Here is a 25,372-nt window from a genome sequence, read left to right as displayed (position 1 = left end):
ACATCCTCAGTGTCAGCAAAGGGAAATTCATCCTGAATGTATTGTTCCACAGGAACCTCATCATCCATGAAGTCATAAGTATATATTTCTTCTACCTGAGAAGGATCAAAGACCTTTTGAAGTTTAGCCACAGGGGGAAAGGGACTCTCTTCCCAAGGCCTCTTGGCTGTGGACTTCTCTGAGAGTTGTACAAACTTCTCTAACCTATCCATACATCCCTCAAATTTCTTCCTGGTCCAGATAGATGCACCAAAGGAGTCTAGTGGTGGAAAAGGCTCTTGTAATGGATCTTTTGTCGCAGAATGTCGAGATTTCTCCTTTAACATCGAAGAAATCCCTCCTGTGCCTTCCGAAAAGCCCTTTCGGGGACCGACGGTTGATGCGAGTCCTTTTGTCTGTCCTAAGGCTTTTCTGTTGGTGCCGATGAATCCTTCGACCCATCCCTGGATTTTGACAAATCCCTAGGTTTGTCCTTAGGTATTGACGAATCCCTGGACCGTTGCCTCTGATCATCCGCTGAAATAATCCTAGCGATGCTTTCAGCAACCTCTTCAGAGGCGGAATTGTGTCTATAACGTCCTGTGGTTGCGTGGATGTTTTCGGCAGAACCGGGGCCTTCTTGACCGTGGACGCCTTCCTCCAATGCGTCTCGACTGTCTCCTGCGTATTGGGGCTGCGCCCTTCGATTTAGGATGCCTGGTCACAAGGCGCACCTGCGCTTGCAGGGAGGTCTGCCGAACCTGACGACGGGTGGGCACGGCCGAAACATTTGTTGTGCCCGTTGGCGCTATTGGTCGTTTTGACAGTTTTGTCGAAGACGTCCCAGGGTTTGTGTCTTTAGTGTGTAGAAAGTGTGCGTCCTTGTCTCCGGGGTGTACAGTCCCCATAGCAGGGCCCGAGTCTTACCTGACGGGGCCGGTGACGACTACGCAGAGCGAGAATGCTCCACCGAGAGGTCAATGGCCTCCGATCAGAGGCCTGTTCGTCACTTTGCCCCTCGTCACAATCGGCGGTTGTGGCAGCGGGAGAACTAGACTCGGCCTGCAACATTCCTTAGGCCGCCCACTGCTTAACAATGCAATGCGCTCCTTTAGTGTCTTTGGATGCAGGAGCTTGTAAGCCGCACAAGCCGTCTCGTCGTGATTCAGGGGCAAACACCCATTACATTTACGGTGTTTATCCTTCCAAGGAAACTTGGCCTTGCAAGAAGGGCAAAACATAAACAGAGTCCTCTGCATAGCTGAGGAAAATTATAGTGACAAAGAGACCCAGGGAACAAAGAGGAAAGGGAAAGGCATTCTCGGAAAAGGAAATGTCCACCCCGACCCCACTCTCCCTACTTTGTAGGCCGGCCAGAAGGCCTGGCCACGTGGTCGGCAGCGCCGACCGGAACACTGTCCGTCGAAGGTCCGTGGAACTGGCTCCGGCGTAGATCAGGAAACAGGTGTCGATGGAATGGATGGTAGGATAATAATTAATAACTTTAAAATATACGACCAAGGGTCGAGGATAACAATAGCAAGGTCTCTGGACGAGCTCCACATAAAGCGACCAGTATGCTGGGCGGAAAAAACAATCTGAGGGACCTCGACACGGGAGGGATTTTGGATAAACTACACGTCATGTAGGGATAGCGTTACAGGCACGGCCATGTCGACGTCCCCTTTCGATTCTCAAAAGACAAGATGCAATATTCTGCGGTTACCATTGGATGTCAGACTATATGGACAGCATGTGATTCTAAGCAGATTAACAAGCATCAGAATGCTACATAACAGAGCATCACTCGCCGATTAGCGCCCCTTCCAGATGTATCGATCAAATATATTCACAACAAAGGCAATCTGCATTTATATTATCCTGCATGTGCATAATAAAACATTGTCAACGTAACCCAAACTTTTCACATAACCACTGTCTGTGCTTGCCCGTTCCATCTCTGCTTCAACAGCGCCCCTCCCAACAGCCCCTCACCTTCCCAGCAATCACCCACTGTGTCATATCTCAGAACACACAAAGACCCCATCATGATGGCTGCAAGGGACCATGAATCACTGGATACTGTCGCCATGGAGCTTCTACTTATAGTTTTATTTTCTTTTACCTAAATCCTGCAGATAGGCAGAGGGATGAAGAAGCATAAGGGGATAAGGGGATAAAAGGCTGTTCTAGAAGACTGGTTAGTGTTCTATGCTGCCTGAAGATTCCAAGTCAAACAATTCTCTGGTGCCTTCCCACCATCTTCACTTGGGGAAGAAATGAATTCCAGAATATAGTTTGTTAAATTCATAATAAACCTACTAATTTTACTCTCCAACCCATTCTTGTAAGGATTGATACCAACCCTAATTCTGAATCAAAACCAGACATGAGTGAAATAGCCTTCCACCCAATGCACTACCCGAAAGCAGTTTGGCATGACTTGCTCTGGATCAGTCTAAAAAAAAGTCTACATTTTGCAATCTCTGCTGTAAAATAAATAAATAAATAATTTTAAAAAAACAAACACATGCAGCAATTGCTGGACCACTCACCTGTTTGATGGCTGTACCCAAATGTTCGAGTTGATCATTCACCATCTGCAATTCCTTCTTCATGTCCCTTTCACTGTCTGACAGAACTGGTAGCTGGGAGTGAAAGCTACGCAAAACTTTTTTCATCCTTTAAGAAAAATCACAAAGCACCAAATCTTAAACGTTAACACCAAATCTAAAAACATGAACATCTTCCATTCTTAAAGATTTAGTGTCATGTCATGCAAGCACTTGGCAGCAGTGCACACGGTGGGTGTCTGTTGATCTAATGGGTAGGTCAAGAATCACGTGCGATCAGATGCGGACGCGGACACGGACACGGACACACACACACACACACACACACAGTCAATCTTCCTTTCCTGGTTCAACTCCAGAACGTTTTGCTTTTCTAGTGGGATATTTTTCAATTATACCTCAGTGAGTGGGAACCTTTTTCCACACTCACCTGTCTTTAACTCGTCTTTTTAAAGTTATCATGTTTAACAACTTATTGGCAATAAGTGCCTGTTGTTGCTGGGTTGCCCTAGGGGCTCCCGATTTAACTTTCTTGTGCTAACCTTGAGTGAACTACAGTTCCCAAGGGTAGAAAGGATCTTTGGATCCCTTTTACATTTGATTCCGTGAAACCAGCACACCCCACCTATGTGGAGCGCTGGCGAGATACAATGTATCCCCTTTCATATTTAAGCTAACAATTCTGTTACAGTGACAAGCTTGACTTAAATGGCTGGTGGCAGTGATAGCTTTTACTAATTTGGTGCACCTTTACCGCGGGCTGTAATGACAGCTACAGTAAAGGCTCCTAAGGGTGCTCATTTTACCAAAATGGCCCCTGTCTTCTTTTTCTGCCATTTTAGTGTTTGTCGTTTCTTGTTCCTTCCCCGGACATCCAGGGTGGTTTGAGTTTTGTCTTTGGCGGGAATCCCCTGGACGCCCCGCCCAGGCTCCTGTCAGTCTGTAAGCACAGGAAGTGGGGGAGGAGTCTAAAACTTCCCCCTCCTTTGTCTCATGCCTTCCTTCAACTGGGCTAAATCCCAGTGGGGGGTTGGCTGTCCTGATTGGACAGCCAAACGCCCCTTTCTTGTAAAATGCGGGGAGAGAATGCAGAGGTTGTGTTGCAGTTCCTGATAAATACTGGAAACCTGGAAGCTGAAGTCATGTCGACCACTGGAACAGAAAACCGAAGAGGATGACGAAGGACAAACGGCAGGAATGATTTCCAGAGACCGGAGAGCCTGCTGTGTAAACGGAGCCTGCTGCAGCCCTTCCTTCCGATCGACCTGGGGTCTCCGAAAACGACGACCCGAACCCAGAGCCTGGTGAGACCCACTAGACTCAAGACGGCCTGCATTTTGAGCCATCCCACGGGTTGCTGCGACCTTGCGTTCTTGCAATACCCCAATACCCTGGGACCTCCAGCCACTGTGCGGTGCACGGTCTTCCGAATTCCGAATCTCGCTGAAACTTCGTGGGCATCCTGGTGTTTCTCCAGAGACACAAATCGAGTCCAAAATGTCCCCTCACAAGAGTGCTGGACCTTTTAAATGACAAGAATTCAACCGAGATTTTCTGTCTTCTTCTGTGCTCCTTGGAAAGGCGCCAAACCCGCAGATTCCGCATTCAGCCACAAGAGAAATGTTGCCTAAAGCCTTCTTCATCGATCCCTGCTGCAAAGTTCCTTCTGAGGTCTTGTGTTCAGTCTCCAGGACAAGGAATCCACTGAGCAGGTATTTGGCTGCAGTCCCTGAAGTTCTCCTGCTGCAATCTCTTCTTCATTGCTGAGGTACTGTGTTGGCTTGGGTATATACTTACCTTAATCCTGTTGGGATTTCTGTGTAGTCCTTGTTTTCTGTGATTGGGAGGTCCCTCGTCCAGTACACCCAGTCCCACTGCTAGAATCCTGCCGGGGTGTCTTCTGTGAAGCCCCTGGACCCTCTTCTAACCCTAGTACTCACCCGTTTGCCCAGTTTTCCTAAGGAACTGACTTTTGCTACTTAAGAACTTATTCTGACACTGCCTGTTGGTCACTAGTCCTAGTGACCCCCCCTTCTGCCACTGAGAACACTCATGCTCCAAGGGAAAGACTTTGAAGGGATTGGGACTTCTGCCTAGAAAAGAAATCAAGTGTTTTTACTTACTTGTAAAGAGTTGGTGGGTAACTGTAATTCTAAGAGTGAACAGTTACAAAAGTTCTTACTGATCTTGAATGTGTGATGCACTATTCTTAAAAGTATGGTTAACATCTTTTCTTCCTTAGCCACTGTTTTGCCTGTCTAAAAGAAAGTAGATGCAAAGGTATTTTACTCTCCTGTGATTAGGTTGTGCCTCTTTACAAAAGTAATGTGTTGGTTTCACCAGATTATTCCTGTAGGGTAATTGTATGAGTGTCCTCCAACTGTTGGTATCACCAGGTTAGTCCTGTTAGGATAACTGTACGAGTGTCCCCCAACTGGGTCTTGCTTCCCCTGACTTGCTGCTAGCCTGTCCTTAAGTCTACATTAGGTTGTTACCTACCTAGAATAACTATTCAGTAAAGTGTGAAATTGGGTTTTACTCTCCCCTTCATTGTGAAGTTAAAGTAAGTGGGTTTTACTTACCTTGTGTTAGCTGTGTGCCATATCCAAAACAAGTTACCAGAGTTATTGCTTACCTCAATCTGGGGTTCCCCGATTTCCAAAGCATCTGTAATTATACATTACATCCATAGGTTTTACACACCTGGTATAACTTATGACAAAAGTAGTTATAGGTTTTTACTGCACCTAGAATAAGTGTTTCACTATTCACCAAAAGTATATTGTCCAGTTGACTGTTTATGTGATTTGTTCCAAGAGTCACTGTACAACTGCAAGGGCCTACTGTCCTTGTATTACCAAAAGTAATCTAAAAGTAACCTTTGGTCTTTTACACCCAAAGAATAGGCTTGACCTATACTAAATGTGTATAACAAGGTTTTGACTTCCTTAGAACGACTGTTAGGTGTTCGAAATAAGGTCTATACTTGGGTCTGTGTGCTTTCAAGTATAGTGTTGCGTTTTATATTGTGATTTCTTATAATGTGTTAGTACTTACTTAACACCTATATTTATCTGGGCCTATTTGTATTTAAATAAATCCTTTATTTTTACAATACATAGTGTTTCTTTGGATCATTTGTATTACAATGTTCACTTGTACTGTATCTACTGCCCTCTCTCCCTCCCAAGATAAGCCTGGCTGCTCGGTCTACGCTACCCCAAACTCAGGTGGTACAGCCTTCTACTAAGAGTGGAGTTTTGTACTGCCTCAGTTGAATGGTTTTGAAGAAGCCCTTAGTTGGACTTCAGAAAAACTGTCCTAACACTCACAGGCACCCTCAAAAAGATAAATTGTGCACTGTGTGCAGACAGTAACTGGGAACTGGCAGGTGAGGTGATGGAACAGTTTAGAGACTCCAATCATTTCCATAAGCAGGGTGTTTTGGGAGGCATGAACTTTAGGTTCAGAGAAAAAGGCTGCCTGAAAGATAGGACTCCCTGGTGCTCAATTCACCTTCCTTGGTATATTGGCCGGCAGGCTGCGTACCATCTCAAAACTCACTGTAGCTTGCTCAGTGAGCCCTGCTGGGACATTTGCTTGTCAGGGGATTGAACAAAGATTCCCTAGCGACTGGGAAGAGTCCTGAATCCCTGGATGTTTGTTAGTGAGTTTTACAAAAGTCCACCTGAGGTAAGACTCTCAGTCAGGACACAAGGCTCCACCGACTCTTAGTATAGGTCTGCACCACACAAGTATGTTGGTAGCAATGGCTGAGCAGCCAGGCTCATCAGGAGGGAGAACAGGGCTGTAGGTGGTACAAAGAACTTAGGGTATACACATAGGCCAAAGAAACACAAGACACAGAAAGTTATATTTAATAATGGTTTATTTTATATATACAATAAGGTAAAGGGAAAAGGGAAATACTATAATACACAATAAGTAACTTTAAGAAAACCAATAAATTATTCACAGTAAGTAAACCACTTTGTAATACTTTTTAGAATGTCAGTATATAATTCAAATGTAAGAAAAATACTTCTGTAAAAACTGTTTCAGGTAAGATAAATTAAACAAAACCAACACAAGATAAGCAAATACTTAGCAATAATTTCACAGAGGCCAACACTTTAGAAGTACATCCCTAACTAGTTAGGAGTGTCTCAGAGTCAGTTTGGAGGGCAAAAGAGGTAAGGCACAGCTGTACAAAGTTCAAAGGTTCCAGAGAAGTCTCCCTGTAGGCTCACTGGCATTAGGCCTGGGCGAACGTGTATGGGCAAACTCCCAAACAGATGAATCACTGCTAATGATGCCCGGCACCTTTTACAAAAAGAGGTGTCAGGATGACATTCACGTAACAAAAGTTAAACAATGGTGCCTCTGCATAAATGTATAGAAAAGGTCAGCCACTACCTGTACATGATGTCTTCCTGCTTCTCTTTAGCATCTTCATATTTGTCTGCAAGGCGCTCTGCGGTTTCCCTCAGGCTTTTCCTAAAAGTAAATAGGGAGGCGGTCAGCAACAAAACCCTAAACAGATTGTGGCAGTCTACACAATAAGTGTTTAAGCAAATGCTTATTCATACTGCACCCAGGGCTACCAAAGTTCTCTCAGCACAGAGGTTTGTTGTAGAAATGCAAACTTGGCCCAAGTCTGGGATGTCCAGACCAGACTCTGTGGTAAAATGAGGAGCTAGTGTAAGTTTATACAGGTGAGTTTAATCGTGAGAGCAGATGTAAGTGCTATGATAGGGCGGGAGGATGGGTGGGATTGTGGTAGATTAAGCAGGCACGCTTGACCTCTCCTAGTTGCAGGGTGAACAAAAAGCAATGAGGAACGAGCAAAATGTGGGGGATATGAAGGCAAATTAGATCGTGCCAGTATTTTGTCAGGTCTCTGTACTTCTTGACTAGTAGTCTCGTAGTACCAGAGTGTGTGAATGCTTGATAGGCTCAAGCTATCCTCAAGTTTCCTTGTGCAGAATGGTGCCCTGCTTAAAGCAGGACGTGATTTTGCTTCCCCATACTCTTCTCCCAGGAGAAAGGTCATGGGGCTGTGTATGGAGCCAACAGTCTAAAACAGATAAATCCAGAGTTGAATGTGCATGAAAAGTATATGTGGGGTGTTAGCCTGCTTTCCTCCCCTAGTACAGAAAATGAGGCACAGAGAACTTGTCCTAACTCACAACAAGGCTACATGGTGTGCCACACACATTATCTAACCTGTTTAGGGGTAGGTGTGGCCAAGTGGATGAGGATAACGCTTATGCTGGCAATGGAGTAATAGTTAAGATATCGTCAAGACACAACATTCAATGTGAAAGTCTTATTTTCATAACCTTTTCATGTAGACAATCTTCTGGGAAGTAAAGGAATTGATGTACAGTAATGTTATGCTATTTGGCATTAATATAGCGCTCTATATATTATTGGTATGACCTCAAAGCGCTGGTAGGTTGAACGTCCTCGGGAACCGTAGTTCTGGTCAGTAGAGAGTCGTAGGGTGCGTGGGTGCACCAGATGTGTGCAGCTGATGTAATTGCCAAATGGTAGCTGCATCCTAGCATTAGGTGTGGTGCTGAAGCCATCAGTTGGATGTGCACAGTCTGGTGGGTGGACACCCAGACTGGGCTCTTGCTGCGTTAGGCCTGAAGGCGCATATGTGAGCAACTAGGCCGGAATGTGCTCGGCTAGCTGCATTTTATTAGGGTGATGAGGTGTTCATGGGGTCGTATAGGTATGTGAACAGCTAGGCTGAATTAATCAGGGGTATAGCTATGTTCTAGTTGAATGATGGTGTATAGTAGAGAGTAAGCGTAGTGATGTGATATAATGGTCATCTTTAAAGCGCCCGAGACCAGGCACGTGAACAGGATGGCAGGGAACACATCGACACATGGACACAGACAGGGGCTTGGGTTACAGTGACAGGAGCGGGGATACGGATATATAGCAGCAGCATGGGGAACAGGAAAGACAAGGCACACAATGGTACACGTGTGGGGCATGTCAACATTTACATTTCTATCCAGATGAGATTCAGGCTAATGTTCCCAGCTCCACCCAGGTGTGGAACGTGCCAACATTTACATTTCTATCTAGAAGTGACTCAGGCTAATGTTCACAATCCTGTCAGGGTCTGGCGCAGGCTAATGTTCACAAATCTAATGGTGCAGCATTGCTAGCATTCACAATTCTATCAATAAGTGGCACATGGTACTGTTTACAAGTCTAACTAAGTGTGCTAACGTTCACAATACTGTCAGGGTCTGGTGCAGGCTAATGTTCGCAATTCTAACTAAGTGCGGCATTGCCAACATTCACAATCCAATCTAGATGGGAGGCAGGCTAATTTTCACAATTCTAAGTAGATGAGGCATTGCTAACATTCTTAGTTCTGAGGTAAGGCAGTGTTGAGTGGCAGGGTTTTCCGGAGTAGAGTAATTGCTCTACTCCCCGCCCATGGCACACTTGCTTTTGGGTTGCTGCTGGTTGGCGGCCGGTTGCTGGCTTCACTGGCTTGCCCTGCGGATACCTGCTGACACTCTGGAGCCACCTCTGTTGGAGCCGTCCTTTGCCCTGGGGCCCTTAGCCCAAGGGGCTGCACGGGCAGATGGTTGCCCTAGGGGATTCACTTATGACTCCGGTGGGGAGCCAATCAAATTATGGGCGGTGGGTGGTTTGGGAGGAAGAAGGGAGGAGCTTAGAAAGGATGCGTGTGTGGGGGGCTGGGGGAGCACATTTTAAACAATACTATGGCACAAATGGAGGTAAGGGGCCACAACACTCACCTGCCTGGGATGTTCATAGGCAGGCGGGTTGGGAGGCGGGAGGTGAAGGGAGAAGGAAGGGATGCAATGATGAGATGTGTGCACACGAGAGGCCTGGGCCTACAAAATACGTTCAAAATACAATTTTGGGCAGAATGCACTACACAAGGGGCCCGGGGGCTACAACAAGCGTTTAAAATACAATTTGGGCAAAATGGAGGCACGAGCAACAGTGCACTCACCTGTTTGCTTGGCAAAGGGCAAAATGGAGGCACGAGCAACAGTGCACTCACCTGTTTGCTTGGCAAAAGGATGCGAGTAGGTTCAGAAGCGGGTCGCTAGACCCCCAACAACACGGCTAAACAGCCAATCAGGAAGGGTGGGTGGGTGGGGAGGCGGGAGGGATGCAATGGGGGAGATGCGGGCACACGAGTGGCCTGGGCCTACTAAATATGTTCAAATACAATTTTGGGCAAAGAGCACTACACGAGGGGTCTGGGGGTTACAACAAGCGTTTAAATACAATTTGGGCAAAATGGAGGCACAAGCACCAGTGCACTCACCTGTTTGCTTGGAAAATAATAGTCAAGTAAACTTTAAAATTGTTCAGTGTTTAGGTTGAAGCCCTCCGGGTTAGGGTCACTGCGGATATCCCAGTCTAGTGGATACAAAATCGGATGCACCGTTTCCTGGGTAAGCCTTCAAATCCGCTGTTAACAGATGTCACTTCCCGAAGGACACTTAGGGAAGAGACAGACAAGGCTCTTTTTGGGTGCACTGGATAATGTGCTAATGCTGTAAACTCCCAGCGTTAGCGAAAGGTTTCAATTGTGTCGACCTGTATTTGAGACAGGCTAATGCTAACTGCCAAACATTGTACATTCGAAGAGTTACAGTTAAATCAGTAGCAATGGTGGTATGTGGCGACATCACAACGCTGTCGGCAGGGCCCAAAGTAAGACTAACTGGATTTTTGAAGTTGAATAATCTGTTTTTAGGGAGTAAAATCTAATTGCCATTCCTACCAAAGGTATTTTTAGGAAAGTAAAAATAGGTATTAACTCGAAATCCATACTCCATTGTATTCAATAATTCATGCAAACTAAGAAAAAAAAAAGTGCCTTTTTACAGTGAGAAACCTGAAGATGTCTCAGACGCCAGTCCCCAAGGATCTGTCATCCAGATGGCCAGGACATGACCATCTCTTTCGGATCCAGTTCCTGGGGGTGGACCAGTGCAGGAGGATCACCTGGATGAGGGGTCTTCGTGGAGTGTAGGTGTGACACCGGAGGGTGAGACGCGGTATCCCCTTCCGTCTAACACCTTTTCCCCATCCTACCAGGTAGGATACCTAGGAACTCAACCCCAGCCCCCTTTCCCAACACAAACACTTTCTCACTGACCATTCACCGTGAGCGACAATGGACTAACAGAGCTGTATACCTGACATGTCCCAACACCATGTGGAAGGAATTCTACAGGCACACACCTAATGGTTCTAAATGGTATTGTGTCTCGGTTGAAGTTAAACAGACGAAATCTGTGTCCACCGTCTGTGGATCACTCGCGCCAAATGCACACTCAATAGGTTTTTCAAAACAAACCATTCTTAATGATAGTTACAAAGGTGAGTTTATCAAACAATGTTTAGAGATGTGGAGTTACCACCTAACAAATTCATACACAAAAGGCTTTGGAAATCCACTTACAAGTGGTTTTAATTCAAAAACACAGAATATAAAAATGTTATCTGCAATATTTAAAATCATATTATGCAGTACAAAAAAAATCCATGTAATTCAACTTTCGACTAACTAAAACCATGAGCTCTACGCGTTTCAGGATTAAGATCCCTTCGGCAGGGGAATAATTTCATGTAATTTTCATTTTTCATATTTCATTTTCAAAGTTCAATCAATCCGCATAATCTGTATAACAAAAGTGGGAGAAAGTAAAAGTGTGTATTAGCTACTCTGTGGGATGACAATTATCTATATTAAAGAGTTCATATTAAAGAGTTCATAGCATATATCAGAACAGTACCTCTCATGTGTGCCACCTTGACAACCCTCTAAATGGGGAAGGAAGATGGTAGGGGGCGGTCGACTGCCTCTTGAAAGGTCTTGCCCTGGGGTGAGAAAATAAGGAATCCTGTGATCTAAAGATACAATATGCTAGCGCTGGTGATGGTTGGAAAATAACAAACGCTCAATCCCTACCTGGTTCTCAGGTTGAAACTTCAATGGATATTGGGTCTTGTGGGAGTCCCTCATACTCTGCATCACGTGTAGGGAGGCAGATGTCGCAGCTACTCGTGCGTGCCCCGGTCGAGTGAATCGCCCAGAGACGCGGTCCTTGCACCGGTCGAGTGAATCGTCCAGAGACCCGTTCCCTGCGTGTATTATTGAGGTGCTCCACATCAGTTGCAGCTGACAGTTATTTATTGCTTACCTAGTGGGTTACAGTCTCGCAGATTTGGATATATGCGCAGTTTGTGGTGTGCAGTGGTTCTTAGAACGGCATCAAGTTCTCAGGTTGAAGCTTCAGTGAGTATTGGGTCTCACGGGAGTCCCTCAAACTCAGCATCCTATATAGGAACGCAGATGTTGCGGCTGCGCACGCGTGCACCGGTCGAGTAAATCGTCCAGGAGACACGTTACCTGCATGTATTAGGTAATAATTAGTGATGTACTCAAAGCGTTGCAACAACGAGTTACAGCGGCCAGTCATCTATTGCTTACCTAGATGGGTATAGTCTTGCAGATCTGGAAAAATGTGTGGTTCGAGGAGTGCTGTGGTTCTAGGAGCGGCATCAAGTCGAGGCCGCTAAAGAATACAGAAATCGCGCATGTGCGGCCGCGCAGTCACATCACGTGTAAACAAATGACGTCAGTGCACAGCGCCACAGAGCAAAACATTGAATGCTAGGCGTCCCATTGTGAAACTAGGAAAATCCCACAACTGTGGTGCTAGCGGGATGGGCATATTTTAAAGGTGTCTAAGGGGCACCCATGCTCACATTCATTCTTTACAGGTACATTGCCTAGGATGAACAAACCCTTTTATACAATTGAAGGCAATTCCTAAATGGTTCATCTTCTACAAACAGGTATGAACTGGAAACCAGTAATTCGTAAAGCACTCCGGGGTGCTGAGTATTCTGCACTACAGGGAATATTTCAATAATGAGAGTGGTGATATGTGGGCAATAGGAAATGGTCATCTGTAGATGTTGAAATGGGTGTCAATAGACTGAAATGTTGATAGAGGGTCTTATGAGAAAGCACCCAGATAAAAGTCCTTGTTCATCCCATGGGGACTGTCTAGCCTGTCAATCCAATATAGTTCCCTTTGGTCAAGTCTCTTGGAGTGATCTCCTCTTGGTGTTTTGTAGACAATGTCAAGTAACATAAATCTAAGTTGTGCTACAGTGTGCCTTTTCTGAGAAATGTCGGGCCACGGGTGAGTGGGTATTAATAGTCCTGGTGTCGCTTTTATGTTCGTTACATTGTTCCTTTATTTTCCTTGCTGTCTGTCCCACGTAAAATAATACTGCAGGGACAGCTCAATCCGTAGATGACTCACAGTGTCACAAGTTGCAAAATGTCTTGATTTTGTCACCTGTTTAGGGATGTCCGACATATCTCCATGGTCAGGTGAGGTCAGGCAATTACGCATCATTACACACCGGACTTCCATCACACTTCCCCACATGGATAAAAGGCAGAGCATGAAAGCACACTCTTAGGGAGGCAAAACACACGAGGAAACAGCAGTTCCAAGATGGCAGTTTAGTAGAAGGAGAAAGACGGCGAGACCGGAAAGGGTTTCAAGGAGGGAAGCACCCTTGACCTATAAAGACAGCTACTTATATGAACCTTGGAAAGTAAGAAACCGAAGACCAGGAACTAAGGCTGATCAAATCTGTATAGAGTGTCGGAGGTATCCGGGGCTCTCCTGCGTCGATAACCAAGGCGGGGAGGAGCGATTGCCGCAGTGGTACGGTCCTTGGCTCCTACAACAAAGCAGCGTCCGAAATGAAAGCACAGCCGGTGAGCCGGAGAAACTGATACCAAACCAGCTTGCGTTTTGAACCAAGGTTGCAAGCGGCTACATTGTATAAAGAGCAGTGTGTAAAGCATTTGGAAGAAGCGACGCAAATACGATTGAAAGCCAAAAGGAAATAGTTAAACTTTGTAACTGAACTTTGGCAAACCAAGGAAAAGATATCGTACACAGAGTGTTCCGGCACCACGTGGGTGCTGATTCGAAAGTCTACGTCTCCGTTACGTATCCAACTGATGGTGAGTGTGAGAGAAATATTGAGATTGAAGAGGTCACGTCAACGGCTTAAGCGAAACCCTGTGCACATTCAAAAGGTGTCAAGCAAATTTTGTATGCAGTACCCTCTGGGAACACTACAAACAACTCTGACTACAGGTATAGGAAACCCAACCTTTGGTATAGGCTTGTACTATACAGTTTTGGTAGCGTGTTGAGCAGCCAGGCTTATCTCACGAGGGGTCAATGTGAGCTGTAGTGGAGTTACACAGAGATTTACAGTTACAAGTATTCAAATAAACTCTTACACCAAAGGTTTCTTGAATAAACAAATATTAATTTATCAGTCAGTTAGAATAAGCCTTCTTCAGAAGGGAGCAATATACCAGTAACACTCCAATTCACTTCATGAAATACACACTCTTAATATCTCTAAATCAGTAGATACCCTTTTGGGATGGCCCACAGCCACTACCTACACCCTCAGGTGACTTCAATTGCTACAGTGCTGGGGACATTATTATATCACTATTGCATTTAGAATCATATAGTAATAATTAAAAAGAAAAAGATTTAGAACATAGAAGAGACCACAAATATTCTTAAGCAGGCAAATACTTTCAGATCCCCAATAATAGTCATTCAGTGGAAGAGGCTAAGCCAAAGTTAATAGGCAAAAGTTTATGTAAACTGAAGCACTTCTTTGTAGGCAAGTAGGAAGTCTTTGCACAATGTTTTACAAGTCTTTGAAAAAAGAAGAACCACAAGTTAATTAGACTTGTGAGTAGTAGAAGATGCAAGCAACTCTACAGTAAGAGGCAAGTTCTCTCAGACTTTGTACAGTATCTTTAAAATGAAGAAAAAATGCAGTAGATTACTACTGTTCCTGTGCAGTTCTGCAGATCTCACTGTTCCTGGGCCTCAGTTGTGGGGATAAGAGGGAGGACGGCGGGGGACTCCTGCACTGTACTGGGAAGGTCAAAACTTGCAACCGGCAGACTTCCCTTTCAGTGGCTGTTCAGTGTTTCAGCTCCTCGCGTCTACCACAAATAGCAACACTGCTGTTCCTGGCTGCCGAGATGGACTTTCCTTGCTTCTGGGGTCCCGCACTCTGTTGAAGGGGCTCAGGCTCGGTCAGTCCTGCTTCCTATGAGTCCGGAGGATCTTCCTGGAGCTCTAGGCCAGCTTAAAAGCAACGCACAAATCTGGTGTTCCTCTCCCAGGCTATACGGTTTCCAGCAGCAACACTGTGGAAATTCAACCAGCTCCGAGATGGAGGTCCAGGTGGCTTACTTTGGAGTTGATTGGTCCCATCAACTCAAAGGGAGAAGTTGTCCTTGCAGGGTCTTCTCGGTCGATGCAAACTTGGCATTTCAGCACAGCAGCATGGCTTCACAGGGCAAACCAACAGTCCAGGAGTTGCAGCAGGTGTCCTCTTCAAGTTCTTCTACATCTGTCTGTACAATGACAGATTGGTTGTAGTCAGGAGCTCTTAAGACTGGAGCTTGACAAAGGGATTGTTAAGTGCTTCAAACGCCTTACTGCACTCCTCATTCCAACTGACCTTCTTGGGGAATTTGGGTGAGGAGATCACGTTCAAAGGCGATGCTATGCTCTCATCGTTCTCAATTAAGTTCCTATAGTAACCTTTGAGACCTACAAAGGCTCTAACTTCGGTTTGAGTAGTAGGGGCGACCCAGTCTTGTACAGCCTGTACTTTGCTAGGCAATGGCCTTATTTCACTTCCTCCTACCTCATGTCCAAGGTAGACCACTTTACTCTGACCAATTTGACATTTACTTGCCTTTATGGTCAGATTGGCCAGCTCAAGAGCCTGCAATACATATACTAAGTGGTCAATATGTTCCTTCCAAGTAGGGCTGAACACTGCAATGTCATCCATTTATGCCATGCAGAAGTCCCCCATCCCATTTAGAACACGATTCACCATCCTTTGGACTGTAGCAGCTGCATTCTTTAGTCCAAAAGGCATAACCTTAAACTGGTACAGGCTGTTACGCTCACCTGGTATCCACGGGGACGCCACCCAGAACTGGTTGGATGATTTGCACTCTCGAACCCTCTCCCGGTCCCTTGGTAAGGCCTCTGGTTAAAGATGGGTCTGCAATATAGGAGAGCTGGATTCAATACCAGATTGTCTATGTTTTCCGGTGTCCGGTCAAAGGTTCGACACCAAAAGGATCGAATGACCAAAGGGTTGAGGTAATAGGACCGAAAGCCAAAAGGGTCGAATCTTTTTTTGTACCAAAAACGGGGGTTTGGGTTGGTAGCCCCCCACCACCCCAAAAAAAAAAAATGTGACCCTTTGCTTTTCGGTCCTTTTGATTCGACCCTTTGGTCATTCGATCCTTTGCATTCGAACATTTGACCTAGAACCATGTTTTCCCACCTCCCTTGGCCTGAACTCCTTCCTCCCCCTTGGGCCCTCTCCTCACCTTAATATTGTAAAAGGTGAGTTCTCCGTCCTGCTCCTCGTGGCAGGGGCGCGTAGATGTGAAGGGCGAGCAGCGACCAAGTTACTTCACTGGTGCAAGCCCCCTGTGGGAATCCAGGCCTGCTGCGACTCCATAGGTTTGCTGCTTTACAGTCTTTATATGCAGTTCTTATGTTCCTCTTAGTTTGAATAATAATGTCTTGCTTCTTTCCTTTTAGGTATGTGTTAGGAAAGATTTCCTAATTGTGGGTAATTTTCCTTCCATGTGGCAACCCCTAAACTTTTTGCTGTTTTCACCATGATCTAGACTTTGCCAGCGAAGTGCAGCCTTCTGCCGCACTCCTCTGGGCTTTCGCTCCATTCTTACGGGGAAACTGACATGCCCTTAAGACAGTCAGTACCGGGAAACGCTGTTTTCCGTAGTTTCTTTATCATGTTGCAGCTTTCGTGCAACATGACACAAGAGGGCACTGTAAGCTAAGTTACGGCTCTCTTGGGTCTCTAGTCTTCTTACAGGCCCTAGATACTCTGTTTGGATTGTAAATGATCGGTGCAAGTGAATCACGGACGGGAATGGTGGCAGCAATCATTTCTTGTGTTTTTGAGCTCCTTTTGGCGTTTCAAGCGCGCTTCTCGAGCATTAGCCCCAAATGGTGGCCTGGCTCCCAAAATGGCCAGACCATGAGGCTCCTTTGTCCTGTCCGCTGACCGTCTTGCCCCCTTGACCTTCCCCAGGTCGAGCCAACCCGGGGCCTTCCTTATTTGGGCATGTACTTTCCTGCGAAACACAGATGCTTTCACGGGCTTCTACAGGCCTTGTGTGTGCCTCCAGGATGTGGGCTGGGATGTCTGGTCCCAATACACATCCTGGGTGCCAGAGAGTCTAGTGTGGTGTGAATGCTGGGACCACCGTGGTCCGTGATAGGTCCACGTATGGTGTGAGTGCTTGATGAGCGGATCTCCCAATGTGGTCCCCTCCGTTTTGGCGCGACGGGAACCGTGGATAAGAGGGGGCTGGAAACGCCACTACCAGGTCGATCTCCTGAGTTCTCACAAACAAAGGAATACAGGAGCCAAGTATCCTGCAACCACGAGGCTGAACCGAGGAATCGGTGGTGACCCGCTGAACGACTGCTCCTCTGCACTGCTGTCGCTTTGTGAAACCCTTTCTACCTCTGATCGAACCAGAAGGCCTGTACTGGTACTTCGACCCTTGGAATAGCGGGGACAGCTATTCTCGGCATCTTCACCATCTCCTGCACGTAAGCCTTCGGAAGTGTCTCTAGGCCATCCAGCAGACTGACCAGCCTACCCAGGAGTCTTGTTCTGTAACCGCCGTCAGGTTGTGTTGTATTTCGAGTCCTTGTCACTCTCACACGATTCGTACACTTGGCATTCCCAGGTCTGAAGTGAGTAGTGTACATTTGGCTGAGATACACACGGCCGCTCCGTTGCCCTGCTGTGGTAACAAACTGTGCGAGGTTCACTACGTTTGGGAAGCCCTCAACTCAACTCTGCTGCTGCAGAATCTACATGACGACGAGACGTCCCCTGCTCCCCTGAACCTGCCAGCACTGAAACTGACGCGGAGAGGCCTGGGTCTGCTTGCATCGGGGACCGGTGAGTAGTATAGCTAGGAACTGGTCGCCCGCCTGCAGGAGCCCATAGATTTTCCCCGCTGTGTCAAACAGCACGCCTTTCCGTACTCGCGCTCTGCTTCTGCCCACAGTGGAGGCTGCGCTTGAGTCGCGGAGCTCTGTTTATCTTCATTTGTTCACCGAACTGAACTGCCCGATTCCCTCGAAGAGACTCCCCTTTCTGCCCGTTGGCACCAGCGTGTGCAGGTACTTTTGAGCACAAGGCTCCACTCTTCGTAGGGCTTGGAATTCCTTTTAGTTAGGTGCCTCTGAAGGCGGACTGGGTCTAATTATTATTTCGCACTGCCTGTTTTCCTCCCCTTCTAGGTGGACTACACATTTCGTGCGTCTAACTCTTTAGACTCGTTTGTATTTGTATATATATTGTATTGGTTTGGTATGTGTTGGTTTACTAGAGTTTTATTGTGATTTCTCGCTACGGTCATTGTTGCAAAGGCCTTGGAATAAATGTGTATATATTTTTAATATAACACCTGTTTGGAGTCATTTGTAAGTGTCCTTGCTTTGTGTGCTCATTGCGGGCTTTCAGTCACCCTCACCCCTCTTGAGACCTAGTCTTGACCGCCGCGATCGCTACCCTGATTGGTCTGGCTTGTCCAGAGGTTACCCTGTTCCAAGTAATTAGGTTGGCCTTCTGAACCTCTGCGCCTCCAGGACAGAGTTCAGAAATCCGTCTTAACAGTATGGAAAGGTATTTTGGTGTGGTCATGCAGTTTGAAGATGAGCATGGGCCGGTAGGTGAAAGCGCGGTGGGCGCAATGATGTCCGGTGAGCAATGCGCGATGCGTGGCGCTGTTTCGCTTTTCATATTGCTAACCTGCCTCTTTTTTCTCCTTGCAGGTTGCGATGTTCCTCGCCGAGCGCCGTAATGTTCCAGCAATGATACCGACCAGGAGAGGACTACCCAGGTAAGAATTGTGTGGCTTTCTTCATTCAGAAGGAAACACGAGTTAACGCTTACTAATGCGGTCTTTCTTTCTCCTCTTTTCAGGTTATGGTATTCCAGGATGCATGCAGTGCCGGATGATGGAGTTCGTACCTTCAGGTGAGTGGAACTGAAGTCAGCGATGGATTGAAGACAGGATACTGTTCCAGGTAAGCTTTGTAGTGTTCTTTCTCTCTCTGCAGGTCCTTGGTTTCAGGTAAGCTGGCATGAAAGAACTGGACACGATGAGCGTTACGCTGCCCACAGCAGAATAACGCAAAGCATGTTCTGCTGTTTGGGTGTAGTTTAAATAGTCTGAGGTAAAATAGTCCAGGTAAAATAGTCCCAGGCCTGCCACACCCAAATGAATAGGCCGCATAGCTCAGTTCCTTGTAACTGAGCTATATGTGTGCCTCCATGTTGGCTGAACCCCCCCACCCCCAAGTTAAATAGTCCCAAGTAAATAGTCCCATTCGAATGTTGGTTTTCATGATGGTTATGAGCCTGGCGCCAAAGGCGCCAGGACTGACTCCAAGAGAGTCTTGGATGAGGTTTTAAGGCCTTTGACCTGGCCCTAACTGGAAGGCTGACTTGCCAGTGAGGGCCAGGGGCAAGGGTCATGACACAGGCCTCCTGGGGTTGAAAATGCAGTTTTCTCCTTGGCAAGGTCTGTCAGAGCTATTTGTCAATAGCCTGAGGTTAGGTCAAATGTACTGAGATACTTGGCTGAACCAAGTTTGTCCACCAGCTCATCTGTCCTAGGTAAAGGATGGGCATCAGTCGTGGTGACTGCATTAAGGGCTCTATAGTCCACACAAAATCTCAACTCCTTGGACCCTGCCTTTGGTACCAGCACAACTGGACTAGACCATGGACTTGTAGATGGCTCTATTACCCAGAGATCAAGCATCTTGTTGACCTCTTCCTTTATGTGGGTTCTTACATGGTCTGACCTTCTGCAATCTCTGCTTTTAACAGGTAAACAGTCACCCGTGAAATTCTAATGCTGGCCCCAAGGGGTCAAGTCTGCTGATTGTTAAATCAGTTTGCCCCTCTGTTTTCACTGAGTTTTGCACTCCTCCTGTTGTTCCAGCGGCAGATCAAAGGAGACGTTACTCCCATCTTCCCATGTAAAGGTTGTCCCCTGAGGAGGTCAGGTAGAGGCTCACTCTCCTCCTCCTCTTGAGCAGAGGCTAGAAGCAAAGCTCACAGTTCTGGTCTAGAGACATAGGCCTATAGGCGGTTGGTGTGAAAGACCATGGGGCCTCATTAGGGTTGCCTAAGTCCACCAAATAATTGACCTCTCCAAGTTTCCCAACAACCTTGAAGAGTCCAATCCATTTGACTTGCAAAACCCTCTATCTTGCAGGCACCATAACAAGATCTAGCTGGTCTTGAGTAAACGGAACCATGTTGGCTTTCTGGTCATGCCAATGCTTCACCAGAGCCTGACCTGCTTTCAAGTTATCAGAAGCTTCTTTCATCATGTGTGTAATTTTCCTTCGGAGACCTAACACATAGTCAGTGACTCTCACTGGCTTGTGGGAAGGAGCACTCTCCAATCCCTCCTTGATTAGGGCCAATGGACCTCTAACCGGATGACCATAGAGAAGCTCAAAGGGACTGAATCTAACCCCTTCCTGAGGGACTTCTCTATAAGCAAAGAGAGGGCATGGCAGTAGAAGGTCCCACTTTCTTGTAAGGGGTTCTTCTAAAGCACCTGTTAAACCTCTCCACCAACCCATTGGTTTGGGATGGTAGGCTGTTGAGAACCTGTAGGTCACTCCACAGTTTTTCCACATGGCTTACATGTAGTGGGACATGAAGTTGGATCCCCTGTCAGAGATAACCTCCTTAGGAAAGCCTAGTATGGTAAAAATACCAAGTAGGGCCTTAGCCACGGCCTGAGCTGTGACAGTCCTCATAGGTATGGCTTCAGGATACCTGGTAGCATGGTCTACCACAACCAATATAAATCAGTTGCCTGAAGGTGTTGGAGGGTCTAAGGGACCAACAATGTCAATTCCTACCCTCTCAAAAGGGACTCCCACCACTGGGAGAGGCACCAAAGGTGCCACATTCTTAGCTCCACTCTTGCCAGATGTCTGACAAGTGCAACAGCTCCTACAGAATTTATCTACATCAGACTCCATCTTAGGCCAGTAGAAATAAAGAGACATCCTTTCCTTGGTCTTCTTAAAGCTTAAGTGACCAGCTAAAGAAATCCCATGGGCTAACTGTAGGAACTGAGGTCTCACCTCCTGGGGCACTACAAGTCTCCTGTAGTCTCCAGGGGTAGACTCAATAGGTTCACTGTCGAGGAGGCCATCCTCCCAGCACAACCTGTGCTTCCCTGGCTCTTGCGCTCCCAGCTGGGAAGCTGCCTGTTGGCGAAGTCTTTCAAGAGTAGGACACTATTTGACCTCTGCTCAAGTCTGCCCCACAGGGGCCACCTTCTGCCAGTAAAGACTGCAGCTCAGAATTGTCATTAGGATGCAGATCTCCAACAGGGGTAAGGTCTTCTTCTAGCTCTGTCTTCAGTAGCTGACCCAACCTCTTCTGGTTGCACCTCCCACTCAGCCTCAGTTGGAGGAGTAGTCACAGGTGTGACTTTGGACTGTCCTCTCGGGGATGTTCTGGTTTGATGCACAGGAGTGCCATCTTTCTGGTTTCCTGAGACCTTGGGATTCCCCTTGGTCTCTTTCTTCTTGGAAATGGAAGTTGGCTTTTCCTGTGGACAGGGTGTTATAGGTTCTTCTGTAACAACCCACTGAGAATCATTTAAAGTGAGCTCTCTGGCCTTCCTAGTCTGCTCCTGCTTCCTTTTACTGGGAGGCCTAAGGGTGCTTGATACAACTCCAAGAGTTTTTAAGTCATTCCCCAGCAGGCCTCTCCCAGGCACCTTGCTTTGTACACTGGCAGGTATTCTTACAATCATATTGTTGCACTGGATGAGAGCTGGTAGTATTGGAACCATCTGGATAGGGCCTCAAGCAAGCTTAGTGGGGCCTTTGGGTGCCCTAGCAACATCCTCAGGTTTGAAAAAGGTTTCATCCACACTGTGATGCTGGCCCCAGTGTTTCTAATAGCAGGGATCTCCTGACCATTTACAAGTACACTGTCATTGTATTATTTTGTGTTATCTGGTATAGAGTTATACCCATCTACATTCTGCTGTTCCCAGGGACACTAAAGAAACACTGGCAGAGACCCCAATGAGGTCTTCAGTCAGTAGTTGAAAGTTTTCACTTGCCATATGTACTTCTCTGTCAGGGATAAAGTCTAAGGAGGCAGTGTGGAGCCCTGAAGGTTTACCCTTGCATCTGGGATCCGCTTTCACAGGTGCAGTTGACCCACAAGCATTACATTTTCCAAATGTTTTGATAAATGAGGGTTTCTGCTGACCTCCCTCTGGTTTGGCACCAGAGGTTTCACTAGACTAACCTGGTTTCCCCATGTGGCTTACCCTTCTTATGTTTGTGGCCCTCTTTTGGATGGGAGGTTTTAGAATTCTCTTCGTCACCTTGCTTGTGCCGTTTCCCCTCATCCTTTTTTGAGTGGCCCCAGAATCCTTGTGAGTAGCCCTGTTGGCAACCCACAAGTCGGCAGCTTTTGCTAGTTTCTTGGGATCAATCTCTTGAGTCAGCCAAGTACTGTTTGAGCTCAAGAGAGTGGGCATCAAAAATAGATTCTAAGCAAAACAGATCTCATTCCTTCAAAAGAGTTCACTCTGTAACCCTTAACTCAACCATCTAAATTCTTCAAACATTCATACACCCAGGTAGCCCAAGGGGTACCATTAGGGTCCTAAACCTCTTAAGGTACGTAGATGGAGTTTTCCCAAATCTAGCCATCAAAGCTAGCTTCACATTTTCATACTCCAGGCTTTCAAGTTCCCCCCCCCTCCATTACAGCATCAGTTGCAACCTGGAGGAGCCTAGACAAAAGTCAATGAATCAACAGATTCCCTGTCAAACCCTGAATCCCATACTTGTATTCAAAAGCACCCAACCAATCCAAAATATCAAGTTTCACATCATGCATACTCACTGCCACTTTAGGCATGCAAGTACTCTTTGGAATGAAGACCTAGAAGATTCTGGGATAGAAACATTTTCAAGAGACAATTTCTTCATTTCAGGAGAATGTTGCATTTCCATTTGCCTTAGTTTGATGTCCTGATGTTTGGTTTCAGCTTGGAGCTGTAATCTTTTGAACTCTAACTCAAGTCTCACATTTTCAAGAGACACAAATTGTGGACTCAGTGATGGACCTGGTGGGGTCCCTGTGGCTAAAGGTTGAGGTAAAAAGGCCTGTTGAGGTAAAGAGGGGCTCTCTTCCGGAGACGACTCCGACTCTTCAACAATATTAGAGTTAGAATCTGAATTATCATTATCATTTTGAACATTTCCTGGTGTAGTAGGTGTGACAGGCCTACTACCCAGACTTTGATTTTTCAACAATCTTGCAATTAGTTCATTTTTCTTTCCTTTAACGGGGAGATTCCTGACTTTACACATTCTTTCAGTTGATCCACTGTTAAAATGATCAGGGCTTCCTGATGAAGTTATCCATATCTGGCATGTTACAATTGCTTTTCTAGTGGAGCTTAGCCTTGTGAAGGTTTTTAGTTGAACAAAAGTAAAGCAAATTCTTAGTGTTACAACTCTACAATATATCCTCACCGCCTGCCACCTGTGTTAGGAAAGGTTTGTATGCAGTACCCTCTGGGAACACCACAAACAACTGACTACAGGTATACGTAACCCAACCTTTGGTATAAGCTTGTACTACACAGTTTTGGTAGCGGGTTGAGCAGCCAGGCTTCTCTCAAGAGGGGTCAATGTGAGCTGTAGTGGAGTTACAGAGATTTACAGTTACAAGTATTCAAATAAACTCTTACACCCAAGGTTTCTTGAATAAACAAATATTAATTTGTCAGTTAGAATAAGCCTTCTTCGGAAGGGAGCAATATACCAGTAACACTCAAATACACTTCATGAAATACACACTCTTAATATATCTAAATCATAGATACCCTTTTGGGATGGCCCACAGACACTACGTACACCCTCAGGTGACTTCATTTGCTAGTGTGCTGGGGACATTAATATAACACTGTTGCATTTAGAATCATATAGTAATAAGTCAAAGGAAAAAGGTTATTTAGAACATACAAGAGACCACAAATATTCTTAAGCAGGCAAATACTTTCAGATCCCCCAATGAGTCCTTCAGTGGAAGAGGCTAAGCCAAAGTCAATAGGCAAAAGTTAATGTAAACTGAAGCACTTCTTTGTAGGTAAGTAGGAAGTCTTTGCACAATGTTTTAGAAGTCTTTGAAGAAAAGAAGCATCAAATGTAGGGCCACAAGCTGATTAGACTTGCGAGTAGTAGAAGATTCAAGCAACTCTACAGTAAGTTCTCTCAGACGTTGTACAGTACCCAGGGGCGGACTGGGAACTAAAAGAGGCCCTGGAAATAATTACTGAGGACCAAAAGAGGCCCTGGAGATAATTTTCAAAGTGGCCCCATATGACAAATTTTCAGCAAGCTCAATGCTTTTCCTATGGGAAAATGTGGAAATACCACACAAAAGAGGCCCAGGGTGCAGAGGCCCACCGGGAAATCTCCAGAGTTCCCTATAGGCCAGTCCACCCCTGACAGTACCTTTAAAATGAAGAAGAGATCAGTAGATGACTCGGGTCCCTGTGCAGCTCTGCAGATCTCACTGTTCCAGGGCCACAGTAGTGGGTACAAGAGGGGGGATGTCGGGGGGAGTAGGGGGGGGGAGGGGCACTCCTGCACTGCACTGGGATGGTCAAAACTCGCAACTGGCAAAATTCACTTTCAGTGGCTGTTCAGTGTTTCAGCTCCTCAAGTTTATCGCAAATAGCAACACTGCAGTTCCTGGCCGTCGAGATGGCCTTTCCTTGCTTCTGGTGTCCCGCACTCTGTTGAGTCCTGCTTCCTGGGAGTCCAGAGGATCTTCGTGGAGCTCTAGGCCAGCTTAAAAGCAACGCACACAATCTGGTGTTCCTCTCCCTGGCTATACAGTTTCCAGCAGCAATTCTGTGGAAATTCAACCAGCTCCGAGATGGATGTCCAGGTGGCTTACTTTGGAGTTGATTGGTCCCATCAACTCAAAAGGGAGAAGTCATCCTTGCAAGGGCTTCTCTGTCGATGCGAACTTGGCGTTTCAGCACAGCAGCAGGGCTTCACCGGGCAAACCAACGGTCCAGGAGTTGCAGCAGGCTTCCTCTTCAAGTTCTTCTTCGGTTCCTTAGTCCAGTGGTCGACTTTGCCTTCCAAGCCAAAAGACTCGCTGTTAGGGAGAATTCTCAAAAATGTACTAATTCCCTTCACCTTAGAGACCCCCAGCAACTTTGCTGGATTTTGAGGACTTGATTTTTTTACCTGGAGAGAGAGTGAGCCTTTCCCCCCCACTTTCTTATGTATTTTGATGTGCGTTTTACTCTTGTGTTCCTTGATTATGGAGTTTTAGACAACCCCATAGGCATCATCTTTTCATGTGTGTCACACAGCACCCTCAGTGCAGTGACACAAGGAAACCTTTTTGGCTGTCCCAAGGTTTAAATACCTTCTCTGGGATAAACTACTGTTTCCCAGAGAAAGTAAACTGAAATTGACTTTACTAGTCTTTCTAAATTCCTAGACCCAGCAGACCCCATCTTCCTATAGCGTGCTGGAGGGGTTACTTAGTATCCC

General features: G+C 46.3%; 1 protein-coding gene across 1 annotated transcript in view; it reads right to left on the bottom strand.

Annotated features, from left to right (window-relative positions):
- Positions 1–25,372, bottom strand: part of NUP88 (nucleoporin 88) — a 405,331-nt gene that overhangs the window by 118,947 nt on the left and 261,012 nt on the right. The window contains exons 14-15 of the mRNA XM_069614602.1: positions 6,969–7,049; positions 2,535–2,661 (exon numbers count right to left, since the gene is read on the bottom strand). Coding sequence (XP_069470703.1) covers positions 2,535–2,661; positions 6,969–7,049 — 208 coding nt within the window. The remainder of the gene's footprint in view (positions 1–2,534; positions 2,662–6,968; positions 7,050–25,372) is intronic.

The sequence above is a fragment of the Ambystoma mexicanum genome, chromosome 9 (genome assembly GCF_040938575.1).
Source record: "Ambystoma mexicanum isolate Mex_15411 chromosome 9, UKY_AmexF1_1, whole genome shotgun sequence".
NCBI classification, from domain to species: Eukaryota; Metazoa; Chordata; class Amphibia; order Caudata; family Ambystomatidae; genus Ambystoma; species Ambystoma mexicanum.
This window is presented reverse-complemented; position numbering and strand designations above follow the sequence as displayed.